This window comes from Hippoglossus stenolepis, chromosome 19 (assembly GCF_022539355.2).
Source record: "Hippoglossus stenolepis isolate QCI-W04-F060 chromosome 19, HSTE1.2, whole genome shotgun sequence".
Taxonomy (NCBI): domain Eukaryota; kingdom Metazoa; phylum Chordata; class Actinopteri; order Pleuronectiformes; family Pleuronectidae; genus Hippoglossus; species Hippoglossus stenolepis.
Window position 1 is genome coordinate 7,754,295 of NC_061501.1, and position 16,754 is coordinate 7,771,048.

The 16,754-nt window shown below is 41.1% G+C and overlaps 2 protein-coding genes across 2 annotated transcripts in view; one reads left to right on the forward strand and one right to left on the reverse strand.

Moving 5' to 3' along the window:
- bmp6 (bone morphogenetic protein 6) overlaps positions 1-2,529 on the forward strand; it is a 43,485-nt gene extending 40,956 nt beyond the window's left edge. The window contains exons 6-7 of the mRNA XM_035142397.2: positions 252-362; positions 752-2,529. Coding sequence (XP_034998288.1) covers positions 252-362; positions 752-901 — 261 coding nt within the window. The 3' untranslated portion in view covers positions 902-2,529. The remainder of the gene's footprint in view (positions 1-251; positions 363-751) is intronic.
- Positions 2,350-11,277, reverse strand: txndc5 (thioredoxin domain containing 5). The gene is made up of 10 exons (XM_035142399.2): positions 10,908-11,277; positions 8,899-9,051; positions 8,404-8,509; positions 8,206-8,302; positions 7,296-7,411; positions 6,449-6,535; positions 6,126-6,278; positions 5,701-5,783; positions 5,088-5,217; positions 2,350-4,505 (listed from the first exon to the last, which is right to left on the reverse strand). The coding sequence occupies exons 1-10, from the start codon at positions 11,093-11,095 to the stop codon at positions 4,383-4,385; spliced, it is 1,236 nt and encodes a 411-aa protein (XP_034998290.1). The 5' UTR covers positions 11,096-11,277; the 3' UTR covers positions 2,350-4,382.
- Between the last annotated feature and the right edge of the window lie 5,477 nt (positions 11,278-16,754).

A 16,754-nucleotide genomic window follows, 5' to 3' on the forward strand; every position in this document is an offset into this window, starting at 1 on the left:
GAATCAGTTTAAAAAAGAGAACATTTATTTTGGAGGTTGTAATTTGTGCTGCTGTTGAACTGCACTTGAAAACACTGATATGTCTTCCTAATATGTTGTCCATCCCATTCATATAAATGAAGGCCTACTAAATATTTAAAAAAAACTCAGTATGAATATAACCCAGTACTGCTGTGATTAGCCAGTTTTCAGAAAGAGGTTAGCTGAATGTGATTGATTCAATCTGCTTCTTTTATCGTCACGTGTCTCAGGACTGGATCATTGCTCCGGAAGGCTACGCAGCCAACTACTGTGATGGAGAGTGCTCCTTCCCCCTGAACGCCCACATGAACGCCACCAACCACGCCATTGTGCAGACACTGGTAAGGCCAATACACAGGAGGTTACCACTACCAAATATCTCCTAACATTTGAGGACTTACACAGGGTTTTACATTCCTTCTTAAAAAAGCTTTTATCTCTGTGTGAGTTTTAATTAGTTTCATGTTACTTCATTTTCATGTAATTATATTGTTGTTTTATTCTTATGTGAAGCATTTGGTCTGGATTTTTTAAGGATTCAAAGCAGGTAGAAAGTGATGGTAAAAACGTTATGTTTTTTACGTAAAAACACTAGTGCTCCAATATTATACCTACTGTGAGGGAGTCCTGCAGTTATTCAATAAAGTATTCTTCTTGGATTGATGGAAACGCTGCTGTATCACACATTCATCTACAGGAAGAGGCTTTACTTATTTCCTGTGTTTTTCAGGTACACCTAATGAACCCTGAGAACGTACCAAAGCCATGCTGCGCCCCCACCAAGCTGCATGCCATCTCAGTGCTCTACTTTGACGACAACTCCAACGTCATACTGAAGAAATACAAAAACATGGTGGTACGGTCCTGTGGCTGCCACTGACACCTTCAAGGACCAATAATATTTGAACTGATATAAAAAAAAAGGGGGTTGGCAAAGGGCTGCAACTGCACCAGCGACTCCTGAGTGACTTTGACCTCCAGTAGACACCAGTTTTCTGCACAAATCCTCAGCCTGCAAGGAAGGTCCGCCCTTTATGTGTTGTATTCCAATAATCCTGGACAGCTCAAAAGCTCATTTGTCAACAAGGCATCAAACTAAGTAGGGACCATTGAGAAAACGTCCAACTTCCCCCTACTCCATTGCTGAGTCACCAAAGGGTCAATCGCCCTCTTTACTGGCTTTGGAGTGGAGTCTTTCCTCCAGGGGTCTGCAGGTGAATGAATGATCATGTGTGAGTGTTGCGAGGGGGTCAGTCTGTCTGCGTATTATGTGTTTATGGAAGAGTGTGTATGGACGCCGAAGAGGCTACTGCACCTTCTCCCTCACTGAGAGGGCGAGGGCAAACCTGAACTGTTGGGGGACCAGTCTAAGTGCTGCTTACTTTCCCTTCTCCCATACAAATATATATACATTATATATATATATATATATATATTTAAAACCAAGTGACTCAACTGTAGTCAATGACATAAAATAAATGGTTTGAGTCAGATGGAAAAAAAAACACGAGAGCAGTTTCCTCTTCAGATGCCGTCAACCCAAACAATCTAATACTGACTGAACGATTGGACTCGTTTGTTTCATATTTCCTTCCTCTTTTCCTGATGTATTTTCTTCTCAAGCCATATTTGCCTTCCTAGAATATAATATGGACCAAACCAAAGTAACCGCACACTATTTTAGCAGTGCACCGCTGCGAATATCCGCTCCGTGTCAATATTTGCCGGGCTCACGCTGAGCTGCGACTCACCGGGCTGGTTCAGCTCCCGATGCATGTTCTGGCTAAACTGGTGTTTTTCCTCCAAAAAACTGAAGAATACAGCCTTATCCCTCCGACGTACCACAAATGGCCATTTCCACGTTGCTGCACTCGCAAAGTTAACAAACGTTCCACCCCGGACAACTCGGGAGACATCATGGAAAAACATTTAGCGAGGCACACACCGGCCGACAGAAGCGTTCCTGTGCCAGCTGTCTGAAATTAGCCCTTTGCTTTTTCAACCCGGAGGGTAAAATTATGTCGAGATGTGTGTCCAGTAGCAAACACTCTCCATTTGAACATGTTACTGTGAGCTTTGAATGACTTTTAGAGACCATATTATAATGAAAAACTAATACCAGTAAAGAATCAAATTACCTTACATGACTAACCAACTATAAAATTACAAAATATACCTCTGGTAAGCTGCTGTTTACATTTGTGATCATGTTTAGACTGTTTTATTGTAAATACTTGTACATTCTCAGCTTATTTATTGCACCTTTTATTAAAAAAGAAAAATCACATACCTTAATAACAAAGACAGATGCAAAAACACAATGAAAACTTATTTTTGAAAAAATTTATTATGAAATCTCATGTTACAACTTGCCATTATTTACTCTTTTTTGTACAAAATCCATGGGTAGAGCACAACCCATGACTCACAAGGAAAAAAAACTTCTCACTGGAGTTTTCTTTTTTTAAAGACCATGTGCTATCCATAAAAACTTTTACTGACAAAGAACTGCTGTGTCTCACTGTTTGTGTACCTGGTTTGGACAATAAATGGCACCCTGCATTGTGCATTTGCATGGTATGGGCACGGCCTCGTGGATGGATGCAGTTTGTTACATCGCTACATGATTAAACACAGGAAAAGGAAATGAAAAGCCGCAAACTGTGAATACTACTCAAACCTTGGCCTTTGACAGTTAAATCCCTCAGTACATGTTGGATTTGAGGGTTCATGTTATGCCTCAGTATGCAGGAGACTAAAAATACACCTAACCAATGCTTACAGTGAGAATAGGAAGTTAAAACCAGTCGAATAATGGTTTATTTTGGTTGTAAATGGTGAATTAGCAGCCAAGATCAGACCCATTACCCATGTAGCAGAGTCATAGTCACCTGTTTAGTCAAGATACTGGTCTCACAGCCACCGACAGAAAACATAACATTCAGAATGATTATAGAGAACCATTCATCTATTATCTATACTGCTTATCCTTTGAGGATAACGAGGCAGCAGGAGCCAATCACAGCTGACACTGGGCAAGAGGCGGGAAAACCCCGACACAGACACAAACAGGCATTTACACTCAACTGATCACACCTATGTCCAATTCAGGGTCTCCAAGATACGGCGAGATACACAGAAAGTTCCAAGCATACCGGAAAACTAATGCAAGAGGCTGCCCCTATTTGGGACAAATGATAAAGATGGTAGATGCAGCTGGTTCAACCACAAAAACAAATCATCGTAAGAGAAGTGATGTGATGCTAGATAGCCTGGCTGGCTTTGAGCTTACGTTCTTTCGGTAAGAACATTGCTTTATAAAAATGTCTGACCGCAGACAAAGGCTACTAAAAGCTTTCACGTCTTTTCTTGAAAAGATTACTTAGAAAACAGTGCCAGCGAAAAATTACATTCATAAATTTGGCGATATTTTGAAAGGACAGTTATCAGGAAACAATTCACTGCGTCTGATGGGTGTTTCTGAATGAACAGAAGAAGCAGTAAGTCTACAGATGTTCAGTAACAGAGATATGGAGCGACATGGTCCAGGCCTGAGAGGCTGAATGCTAGGAGGAGCAGGGAGGGCTGGAGGAGTCGGAAACGAAGTCGGGTGCATGACTTGGATCTTTGCTAATTTCCTTTACAACAAGCATGAGAACTTAATCAGATCTTTATTTTCTCTTAATCACAAAGAGAAAAATGAAGTCGTGTCCCTGTGCCATGTCCGACTCCCTTAACAGCAACGAAGCCTCCGTCACAGCGCCCTCTAGCCTGGGTTTCCCTGAGAGTTAAGTCAGACGAGCCATTAGTGGAGTGGATATGAGGTTCCTGCAACTTAACTCAAAAAAAAAAAAAATCACATTCGGGTGACGCAAGCTTTTACCAAGTACTGTAACATTAATGGCTCATGATTTAACAACAGATCCCACGTATAAAAAAATTCATGTATTTAAAAAAAAAAAAAAAAAAGTCAAATGGCAACAGAAGTTTAAGTCAGAAACAATAGATTTTTAACCAGGAACATTTTCAGTGTTACCCTTTTAATAAACATTACCTGTCTGAGGAATTCTGGTTCCGATCAATTGAACAGTGCTTGCAAAGTGAATGTCAGACACAATTTTACTTCATGTGCAGGCCCAACTGATATTCTCCACATTAGGAGACTTGAGGTTGAATAACAGCAATGACAAATACATCAGATCCCAAACCGAATCATTCTCTCCTTGAACACTGGAGAAAGAACAGACCACCAAACCCGAGTGGAGAGAGATAAAGGGAGAGCTGGCTTCTGTAAGAGAGCGAGCGAGAGAGTGGTGTCCTACTGGTCAGATATGCAGTGTGGGCGCGGACTTCACCGGTTTCTACAGCTCGTCTCTCGCCTGCTTCATGACAAAGCTGTGCAGGCTCTCCAGGTCCCGTCCTCCGTGGTGCTCGTCGCCCTGGTTCCCTGCCCTGAAGATGATCAGCGTGGGGTAACCTCGTACCTGGGAAGAGAGTGAAAACAACAAATGCTTTTCCATGTGCTTACTCAGATGGAGAAAAAAAATGAAACAGGAACAAACTAGGGCAGGTCTTTCGGAAAGATCCATAAAAGTTTACGAAGTCTATTTTTAGTAGCATTTTAGTAGTATTTTTATAAGCATCTAGGGGGATTTTAATGAAAAACTAATACCAATAAAAATCTAACTACCTCACATGGCTATTGTACCTTTTACAAAAAAAATAAAAATCCCATTCCTTGATGACAAAGACAGATGGAAAAACAAACTTATTTTTGGGGGGTTATTATGAAATCTAATGCAACTTGCAATCCATTGGTACAGCACAACCATGACCCACAAGGAGGAAAAAAACTTCCACCATGTGCTATCCATAAAACCTTTTACTGAGAAAAAACTGCTCTTTGTGTACCTGGTTTAGACAATAAACGATTCCCTGCATTGTGCACATGGAAGCAACTAGAGGCTTATTTAAAAACGCCGCACATGAAGATAGGGAATTTATAAAAGTTAAGAACCACTGATGGCAGTAATGTGATTTACACAGTGAGACGTCCACATACTTACAGAATACTTGTTGCAGATCGTGCGCTCAACGGTGCAGTCCACTTTGGCTATCTTGACATCAGTGAGGCCAGGAAACTCCTTCTTGGAAAGATCCTCCCAAGTTGGAACAAGATTCTTACAGTGGCCGCACCTAGAGAGCAGGATAATAAAGCAATTACATCATTTGAACGGACAGAAATACTTTGGAGAATTTAAGTCGAGGGTTTGACCCAATTTAAGATTCAGACTCTTGACATTTGACTCAAATTCCTTTCAGGCATTTAAAGAATCATACATAACAGAATTTAGGGCAACTCATCAAGTCCTATTTCTACTTTGTTTTATTATGGTGAGCTACCGATACTTTGACTTTCACAAAACGTGAAGTAAATCAACCCAAATCACACATGAAGCTGACTGACTCTGGGCCTCAGACTGGTTAGTGTTGGAGCTGAAGTAGGCACAGGATATTACAACGTGAGAATAACAAATCTTAATAACTACTTTAAAAAGCAAGCCTATATAGGACTCTTAAGGTTTCACTCGACAACAGGATGAAACTTTCAAAAGAATTCAAAAAGCATAAATTAACTTGTAAACTTGTTACATACATCTTCTCAAAATGTGATCTTACCATGGAGCATAGAACTTGATAAAGGTGAAGCCCTTTGCCACTGACTCATCAAAGTTGTCCTCTGTCAGGTCCAACACGCTGGTCTGTGGAAAGGGAAAGATTCTCACATTAGTGCTAAATTATGTTGAGTTATGTTGTAGCCTGAACAATCTGCCAAGCACTGAATTAACGCTTGTATCTAACCGGGAATTGGTAGGAATGTTGGAATTATATTGATTGGACTCTAGTAATCTGAAAAAATGGTGACGAGCTACAAAATATTTAGAATGTATGAATATCTGCTTAATCCTGCCTTGCAGATTTTTGTAGATCCAGCTTCAACGTGCTTTACAAATAAACCAACACCAAACACCAGTAGATACATAAACAGTAACATGAAAATAACATTGTGTGTCATGTTTCCTGTTGTCCCAGTCCAGCCTTACCTCCTCTTTGGCCGGCTCATCGGAGGGGATCTCGTTTGCTTTTTGTTCGTCGCTTGGTTCCTGCTCTGGCTCCTCAGCAGTGGCAGCCTTCAGCTGATTGTCCACAAAGTCTTTGAAAGAGTCCAAGTCTCTTTTTCCTTTGTACTGTTCCGTCTACAAAAAACACAGACACACAAGCATTTTAGTTAGAGATCAATAATAAAAATACAAGTAAAACTGATACAATTTTTTGCAGAATTATTTTGCAGGACAGATGGAGACAGGATGGCTTGAGCTGAACGTCAGTGCAGAGGTCATTGAAAAATTAAAAACGTCTTCCTCACCTTCTGGCCATTGTTGAAGAAGAGCAGTGTGGGATACCCCCGCACTCCGTTGTCAGAACACACCTCATAGTGCAGTGTACAGTCCACCTGTGACATGAATACAAGAACATGTGTTGTTAAAGTAGAATGATACAAACAACTGATTCCAGAAAGTTGAGACGCTGTGTGAAATGTAAATTGATCAAAGTGTGATCACTTGTTAAACCTGTTTATCGTATATTCAACTGACAACAGTAAAAATATATTTACTGTTTGACCATATCAACTTCAGTGGTTTCTGTAAAAAATGTGTGCATATTCTGAATTTTACACCAGCAACACAATTCAAAAACCATCATCGGCCAAACTAAACTAATAAGGATATGGTAGAGGGTACGTGGCTATTTCAACATATGCTGCTATCCAGATGTCCTGTTTTTTTTTTTATCCCTGATTATTCAAACAAGGCGATGCTACATCACACTCTGCAAATGTTATTACAGTGTAGTTTTCTGGTAAGAGTGCAAATACTAGATAAGACAAAGTATATCAGCCAAGAATAGGAAAGAGTTTCACTTTCCAAACCTTGATAATAAGTGTCTTTATTTCCCAGATGCTTACTGAGTGTTGCTAAAAGAAAAGGTGATGTAACACAGTGGAAAATGTGACATTTTCAGGAATGTGCTGCAGACATCCAAGTTCGAATAAAAGTATTTTTAAAACAAAAGTGTATCAGTTTGAACAAAAATCAGCAAATTATCACATTCTGTTTTATTTGTGTCTTAGCAGTGTCCCAATTATTCTAGATTTCACCCATGTCACATTGCAGCAAGATCTTGTGAACCTTTACACAATCTGCAGGACCCACCTTCCCGATCTTGACATCATCGGAGTGCTCTAAGGTGTTGGCCAGCTGTTCCCAGGTTGGTATCATGGCTTTGCAGTGGCCGCACCACGGAGCAAAGAACTTAACGAAATGAGCACCTGCAACAAGAGGAGAAAAGCCAGATAAGAAATTGCAGAGAATACACCAGAAATTTCAACCCAAATGGAAAAAGAAGAATATAAATTAACACGTGAAATACCTTCTAGTGTGTACTGGCCAATAAAAGTACAAAATTCGGTACTAAAATGAGCCTGAACAACTTTATGGGTTCATATTATTCATCTGAAGGAGAAAGGCAAAACGTTGACTCCAAGACAAACTCCTGACAGCTGCCATAAATGAAATTATACACCTCTTACACTGAGATTATACACAATCAGTTCCACGTTTATTGCAGCTGTTTCCAAAACATGTATACGCTGTTTCAAACATGCAGTTGTCATAATCGGCTTTTCTTTTTCATTTATTTTTCATAAAAAGTCCAAATATTCAACTTCGGCAGAGCTGGAGAAACATCATTTCAAGCAGACAATTATTGCGAGCACTGTTTATTTCTGAAAATCCAGAAACCTGAGGTGACAGGAGACAGGTGTTACAGTTGGTAATGCATGACTGGTTGTGATTCAAGTATTTGTGTTGAACTGTCAGTTATGTAAATCATGGCAATGAAGAGTTTCCATTCACTAACGAATGATCCACAAACACTGCACAGTGTGGCCAAGAACCGAAAGTAGGTTTGAAAATGAAGACAAAACAGAACAAGTTTATCTGTTGAGGCAGGATACAGCTGTGTAAATACACAAGAAGAAGTTACCTATTCATTTGCCTAGTTCGCTGTTACAACAGTACTCAAGTGAAGCATTAAACAGCAGATTTTATACTGGATCTTTACCTTTGGCTATATGGGCCTTGAAGTTCAGAGCGGTGAGCTCATACATGCCCTGTTTGGGCTCTGGGGCTTTGGGGGGCTCCAGTTCAGTCTCTGGTTCCTGGAGAACACACAAAAACAACCACCTATGAACACCACTGTTCTCAACCACTGTTCAGGGTCACTATAGTTTATGAACTTAAGTGAAAGAAAACAATTCACCCCAGGCTGCTCCTGGATTGTCTGCAGCATCCATGTCTCCATGGACTGCAGATCTCTGGACCCCTGGTATTTCACTGCCTCCTGGTCTGGCCTGAACAACTTAAGCCTACACAGAACACAAAATATTTTCATTTTTTGATTCCCATCTTAAGTTATACAAGAAGATTTACTCCATGCATACACAACCCAGCTGTTATAAAAGTTTTGTAAATCATTACCCAGTGTCTGCTGTGTTTGCAGGTGTCGTATTGCAGTGAGCAATAGCCAAGATATAAGAGGATGTCATTAAGATACGAAGAGAATATTTAACTAAATGCAGGTCAATGTGTCACGTCTGTCAATAAGTGATGAAGACAACTGTTTACTTTTATGTAACACATGTTTTTCTACTAAATATAGCAGCTAGTGCCTTATTTTTCATAGAGTTTTTATTTTCGGTTCGTCAATAAAAAACTTAAGTTGTCTAAACTGACTTCATCCATGCCAAGAACTTACGTGGGGTAGCCTCTAATCCCATGTTCACTGGAGCAGAACTTGGTGTCCTGGACGCAGTCTACCTTCACCACGTACACCTGAGGATCATCCATGCTGTTGTATTTGTCTGCCAGTTCATTCCACGCCGGCTGTAATCTCTGGCAATGGCCGCACCTGGACACAACAGTGGTATACACTCTTAAAATATATTTTTCAACTGACCCCATTTCCTAAAGAATGACATGCATTATAGCCCTGTGATAACAATCATATATAATGGTTTGATTGGTTTATGGTAGCATATACGAGGCGTGGTATTCCTGGAAATACCACAATACAGATGGTGACCTACTACACAAACATCTGCTTTCTCCACTCTCCTCTGAATGAAACAAAGGAATAAATAGACTTGCAGGCAAGTATAACAGAGTCCAAGCACCCTGATGCAATTTGTATTCGAGAAGCCAAGAGCATTAACCAACAGGGGCTTCACAGGTGGTCTCCTTCCTCCGTCATCTGCTACTGTGATTCGCTGCCTTAGTAATCCAGCTGTTGTTGATGTTAACTGGCTTTCTGTCCATATTTTCCTGCCTGTTCCCCAATTGATATTGTTTACATGGTGTTATTGTGGCTCCTGAGTAAGCCTTGGAGTCATGATCCTCCAGAATATCTCCGCATTCTGCATCATCGTCCAATTAACTTAGGTTGCAGTGAGATCTATCAAAATCAGTTCAGTCATCTGATCAGTCAGCAAAACATTAAACCATATACGTGTAAATCAATAATATCACTTAAATGTTTCTGGTTCTGAAGATACAGACAAGTGTGATGCAATTCTCACATTTACCAACATACAATGCAAGACCATGCAAGGTGAGTCCTTATGGGGTCACATTGCTTTATATAGTGGGCAACATTGTGGTGGAACACAAACATAATATTGTTTATCGATATTCGATTCACATACACTCTTCTACCACTCGCATGGAGAATGGTTGATGCATGTGGACAACAGACAAGTCAAATACAACAGAGGCTGTTGCATTAGATCTAATATAAGTGTTGAGAGAATCAAGGCAAATTAGATTTAAATAATGGTAAAATAAGAGTGGTATTAATCATTAAGTGATAGAGGAAAAGCTTGCGTGACATAGTGTATTTTCTTTATGCAAAATGTATTGTAATTCTTAGCCTTTTTGAAAAGGAGTACAACAGGTTCTACTACTAATGAATAAAATATATTACATAAACTCTAAGGTTACATAATCCATGTCATGAACACCAGTCTTAGACAGTAGTAGAGTATTAGACAAAGGTTTGGTAGTGGAGCTACCTGATGCTTCATGTGGGAAACTCATGACCTGTATTCAGGGTTTGACAATAAAAGAACATGTTGATCAGCTGATCTTATCTCCATCTTCACTCTCTGTCTTTATCACCATCTCCTTTCTCTTCCATTACAGAAGATGATCCCACTAAACTAGACCAAGTTCCTCATCAGGGACCTCTGGAGGGTCCGTGGACCCCACTTTTGTTACCGCTGACATACCGCTAGTCAATCAGTGCCTGCCACGTAAGCGCAGCGTCCCAAACTACAACTTTGCACAGTGACTGACAGTAGCTACTCAAAGTGAATAAACTAATGACAACAAACACTTTTGGTTGTTTCAGTTTGCGGATCAAGATTCACTAGAAAGTTACAATAAATTCCACCAGAGAGAAAAGTGGTAGCACCGAGGCCCGACGTGTAGAAGTACCCCAACCCGGTATGCTGCAGTTGGCTATGCAAACAGGCTATGCTAGTTAGCAGCTGAGCTAACGACGCCGGTAGGGAAATGACTGTGTAGCCAACTAGCCTGCGTGCTAACTAGCTTGCGTGCTAACGAACCAGTTCGCTGCAACTTCAGAAGTCCTGCGCTCGCATGTTCCGTGCATGTGAGGGACACATAACTCAGAGTGCACGGCTGTTGTCAACACGTGTAGTCAACGTGTTAACGTCACTGTGAAAAACTTGGTGACTGTTCACTTACCACGGGGCGTAAAACATGACAAAGTGTGGAGCGGTGGGCACCGCCTCGTTGAACATCTCCACCGTGTATGAGTGCTTGGCGTGTTCATCTTCTTCTGCGTCCGTGTCGCAGAACACACCGGAGAAAAGCAGCGAGGCTAAATAAATACACGACAACAACGCCGGTGTGCGGTTCAGTGCAGGAGCCATGGTGAGGGTGTGTGTGTGTGTGTGTGTGTCCCTGCTGGTGTACTGTAAAAAAAAAAAGAGCGACTGTCCACGTGCACGCCCCCTCCGACAGAGCCAGTCTAGAGGGAGGCACACTGTGGATGAGGAGCAGACATGGAGATCAGTGCAGAAACAGCTGTGAGTGCAGTCAGGATGTTGTGTAGATCTGCGGATCCGCGTCCAAGCTCACGCAAGTGCCGGCATTCCCGAGAGTACGGAAGCCTGTTTGGTCAAACTTTATTGGAGGGGAGATAACGCATGGCTATGTTTTACTAAAAATGAAGATGATAATAATAATTCTCATCTGACATTTCATGTTACAAAATATTTTTCCATATAAAATAAGTACGGCGGCCGAGATAGCTCAATGCACTGCAAATGAAGAAATCACATGCAAAAAAAAAAGTTCAAATAAAGAAAACAGCTTCATCAATTTGACGACACGTGTTGCAAAAAGTCCCCACACATGCAAATACAGGAACGCGATGCAAATTGCGAAAATGACACCGGAAAAACCCACCGAAAAAAATGATGAACCTGGGAGTAGTTCAATGCTTTGTGAAGTTATTGGAGTCTGCTACTCATCAGTGGTGGTGAAATACAAAGACTGAGACAAAGACTTATCCAGTGAAAATACCCAGTCAAGTCAATTCTATGTGGCAAGTAATCATAAGCTGTTTTCAGACATACAGGGAACTCCGGATCATCTCCTGATATTGTAACAGACGCAAAAATTACAAAATAAAAGCTGTTCTCAGACATTTCCTCCAGAAGAACTCCAGATAATTGAGTCTGGACTTTTTTCTGTGGTTTGCCTTTCACACATGCACAATGCAGCAGGAGATTCTCTCCTCAGACACGTTCACAACAGTAACAAGTCCTCTAGGATTCCGGTGAGGGCCGGAGCAGCGGGTTGAGGCAGAAGGTAACAGATTAATTCCACTGCAGAGATCACAAGTTTCTGTTTACAGCAAATTGACACTGGGGTCGCCACAAACTCTCTTGATAGATTTGTCTGTATCCTCTATGTGTGTGGCACCACTTCTGGAGATATTTTCTTCTCCCCCCCACCTGTTGCAGTGAATCCGTCAGAGGATCTGTGTTCTGACATCGGCCCCTCTGGAATTTCTGCAGATTTTAGACTAGGGAGCCGGCCGGAGAAAGTCTGCAGAAACTCTGGAGGATCTCTGGAGTCATGTCTGACAGCAGCTAGAAAGACACATGCAACTAAGACTTACTAACTAAACAGAACAGAACCTTCATCAATTCATATGATTCTTAGCACCTGTGTTTACCTTCTATTTCCTGTCAAAGTGGCTGCCATGAAAAAGGACTATGAGACGCTTTGATTAAAGAATATAACAAATCTGACTTGGTTGAGTGAGCGCACGAATATGCTACTGAAATTATATAACGCTGGCAAGCGGAAGTGAGACGAGATGGTTACCACAGATGTAACCATGCAACTGTGACCATTTGTTTCACTTCTGACATTGCACATGAACACATTGGCTTGTTATTGATTGCCGTGAAATATCAAATACAACCAGATTGCTCAGGTTTTAAGGCTGCAGGCTGTTTTCCGTTTGAAATGAAACTCAACTTTCCTTGATCACTGTCTTTTAACTGGTTTAATTGTGGAAACTGGGGTAGATCTCACTTGTCCTGCTTGATTTATAACAGGGACCCGACTCGACTTGCTTGATTCACACCTCATTAACATGGGACCTAATTAATTAATGTGAAGTTAACCAAACTTCAAATGTGAAATATTACTTGAAATCCTAAAGCAAAGCCAATGAAGTCATTCTAGGAAGGTTAGTGAGAAAAACATCATTGGGATGTAATGTGAGAGACATTTAGGAGCTTGTAGTAACACAAAGCCAAACTAGTTGATTATAAATGGTCCGGTAAATTCCAGCTGGCTGGCTCTTTGGCAGGCAGTGCAATTTTCCTTCACACCTAAAACTGTCTTTTTTTACAACAAATTGGCCTGTTATAGGTAATGTTTTAAATTTATTAAGACATCCTGGAGAAAATGAAATATTATGAAAACAGACTCTGAAGAGCACAAAGTTAACATTTTACATTAACTGTGAAAATATGGGCACTCAGGAGTCCCATTAGTGCCGGTTCACATGGCAGATGGACAGTTGCTTTTCTACACCGATGGTCAAGTATGAGTCACTTAACTTCCTCATCACATCTGGAGAACATTTTTAGGCAAATGCAATCAATCCAATTTATTAACTTGGATAAATAGTGCCTCTTGTGGGGGCTTTAGCCTTGTGCAATCGGGACAGTGAATATAAATCGTGTGTCTATTCCCACGATTAAGTGTGTTTGTGTGCGACGGTTCCCAGAGTTCCAAGTACCTGCTCTCTCACTGGATTCAACGCTCTTTGGCAAGTCCTCACTTTTCCTTTCCTCTTTAATATAGACGTGATTTCGTGAAACCAAATATGTACAGAATTTCTCTTTAATCATCCCCCTTTTCCTTTCATGTGGACAACAGGAAGAGTGGGAAGAGGGACTGAGGAGGTTACGGCATGGAAACGGAGGTGTCACCCCGAGCGGCACTATGGTAACACTTTCCAGACTGTGGAAGCTCTTTCATAAAAGCAGGTCTAGAATGTCTATATTCTAAAAGCGGGTGAAAATGATCCTACCATGCACACTCGGTGTCTGAAGTTACATATATATATGTGTTACAGGCCGAGGTGTTTATGTGCTCTGTGTGTAGATGAGTGCTTCTGAGGCACCTAGTGTCAGGAGATGTCCCGCATGTTCCCTAGACAACCATTGAAATTCCACCGTTAAACACACACACACACACACACACACACACACACACACACACACACACACACACACACACACACACACACACACACACACACACTATTTTGTCCACAGGGAGTACAGGCATTCAGTCGAGAAGCAATATACTTGTAAGAGACTCCCTCACAGAGATAGATGATGCTACAATGACCCCGAGGCTGACAAGGGACGATCTTTAACCTGTGGCTGTAAAAACTCAAATGTATTTTCTCTTTGAAGAACTTCATGAAATGTTCCACCTTTTGGCCGTGACCTCAATTACAGAGAGCAAACGAGACAAATCCAACCCTTAATCCCAATATTTTCTCAAGAACACCACTGGGAGACAGGAAAAGGTTGACGTTTCGGAAAAAATAGAGAAACGTAAATGTTATTTAAAGAGAGTTACAGGATAAGATCGATAGCACTAATCGGACCCAGGCTGGATGTGCTGCTTCACATATGAATAGGATCTGAACCAGATCTTGAATAGATCCAGAAACCTTATCCATTCTGGATCCATCCCGCAGTGCAAGTGGAATATGGATGAATATTATATTTGAGATTATTTTCCTTGATTATTTCCCCCCGCATGACAAAAGGTATCTCACAGGCCAGAGTCTTCCATGGGGGCTTTATAGTTGCCATGGCAAGTCAATAACCACACATCACTATTTAATCTCAACATGTCATAGAGCTGTGATGAATATGACCAAATTGCCGCTGACACGTTTTACATTTGTCCTGGTGAAGTGGAGGTCGCATAGTTGTGGGCGTCTACTGGTTACCCATTGTTGATGGATAGGCACCTTGCCAGGCCTGCTGTACTGTGGTGTAAAAAGAAAAAAGAAAGATTTATGGACCCCGGGGAACTGAGGGCATTCTGAATATTTTCTTAATTGTCTGAAGTGACAGCGTGTGAATTTAAAAAACAGCCCATGCCGTAGTTTCCATCATGTGGTGGGCCTTTGAGTGTTGAAATAAAATGTGTCAATGACCTAGTCCACAACTGAAGAATCAATGGAAAATGCTTTTTTTTCCTGACTGGTCAGATAGAGAAAACTAAATTTGTCAAAATTCTTTCTGGTTGAAAAAAAAAAAAGATTTATTTCCATATTTGTTCCCCTTTGTTTGTTTGATGAGAACATCATTAAACATACTTTTAGCACTTATTTAGTTTATTGTTGTTTAGAACATTGATATCACTTTCTCATCCATCCATTAAATATTATGCTACAGCAGCAGTGGGTTGTAAAGGATTACGTTATCCACCTACAGGCTACTGTATAGATCTCTATCTAATGTATTATGTTGTAATTTTAATCTGCTTTTCAACACTGCCAAAGAAACCACAGAAACACCTCAAGGAAAACTTACTGGAATATTTCTGAGGGTATTTCTGACCAAATCTAATTGTGTCATCTAGACATATGGGAATTACCTTGTTGGAAATTCACTCTTTCTGTAGGAATGCTTTCAATACCAGGAGTGGAGCCGCAAAGGTGAGGGGGTTATAGGGAGGGACGTGAGCACAGCAAACCACTGCCTTCACCCCCACAACATACCATTTCAAGGTGAATGCCATGTATTTCTACATTTTCTTCACTGTATGCAAATAATACTCAATTTAAAATGTACATTGTAAGAGCACTCTTCACTCCAAGATACTATTCTCACAAGCATTCACATACATTAGTGTGACGCAGTGACTTCCAGTGTCCCCGCTGGGATCTGATTGCTCACACTTCATCCTGCAGAAGATAGCAACAGTAGATGGTCACCATTAGCGAAGCTTGTAGATTGGTCTCATCATCAATCCATCCATCAGGTGTGTTGAATAATGTGAGGACCGAGGAGAGGACTGCTTCATGCTCACTTCCTAGCTGCTGCTACCTTGCTGGTTAGAACAGTCGTGTGTGATTATTACCACCCATGCAATTGCTGTATGTGGACCGACAACACAATTGCATTTGTAGACTTTGTCCCTGACGACCCTGATTGGATCACAATCTGTCCTTGTGTGTTCTTATGTACATTTAAACCTCAATAACACATTTTAATAACATGTATATATACTTGAAGAAGGAATCAATCTTCTTCTACCTTTTTCTTTCCAGAACAAAAGGAAACATTGAGAATGTTGTACAATGTCATTGGATGTCAGTTGTGTTAAAGGGTAGGGTGTGGATTCCAGTTTCCCTTAAAGTGCGGGTGTTGCAACAACCTTGACACCCACGGGTGCAAAGCTCCTGTTCAGAGCTGTCTCCATGCAACTGGACGTCATCAAATCCAAAGCCAGACTTGTTTCCATTAGGAATACATAGACGAGTCATGGCCGCGAGTATCATATCCGGGACACAGGATGTGACCAACAGAGGAGAACCAATGTCATTTGCAGACAGCTTTCTGGATCCACTTCAGCAGGCACCTGTGCTGGGAAACGACAGCGGAGAAAGGACTCTCCCACATATTTGGAGCAATCCCAGAAAAAAACATTCAAAGGATGGAAATCGGGACGCACCTTGTCTTTTCATCTGGGTGGCTAAAAGAGGGCGAGATGAAGTTAGACAGTGTAAGAGTGGAGTGAAAGAAGGGGAAGAAAGTGAGGAAAAGAGGGAAAGAAAGAAACAGAGGTCATGTTTAATAAAAGTAAAGAAAGCTGTGGGGTATTTAGAGAGTGGACAAAAGCAGAAGGAGGCGGAATGATATGAGGTGGCTGCATTGGCTGTGGATTAGCTTGACAGCTCCTGCTGGATCCCAAGTGTTATGTTCTACCACGTTCTGCTGGATTCAGCCAGATGACTAAATCTGTGCCATTTGT

Excerpts from the sequence above, each read along its gene's own strand:
- txndc5 (XM_035142399.2), bottom strand. The coding sequence starts at position 11,095 with ATGGCTCCTGCACTGAACCGCACACCGGCGTTGTTGTCGTGTATTTAT. Across the intron at positions 8,510-8,898 it reads GGGATTAGAGGCTACCCCAC|GCTTAAGTTGTTCAGGCCAG; the intron begins GTAAGTTCTTGG and ends TGTTCTGTGTAG. Across the intron at positions 5,784-6,125 it reads ATGAGCCGGCCAAAGAGGAG|ACCAGCGTGTTGGACCTGAC; the intron begins GTAAGGCTGGAC and ends CCCTTTCCACAG.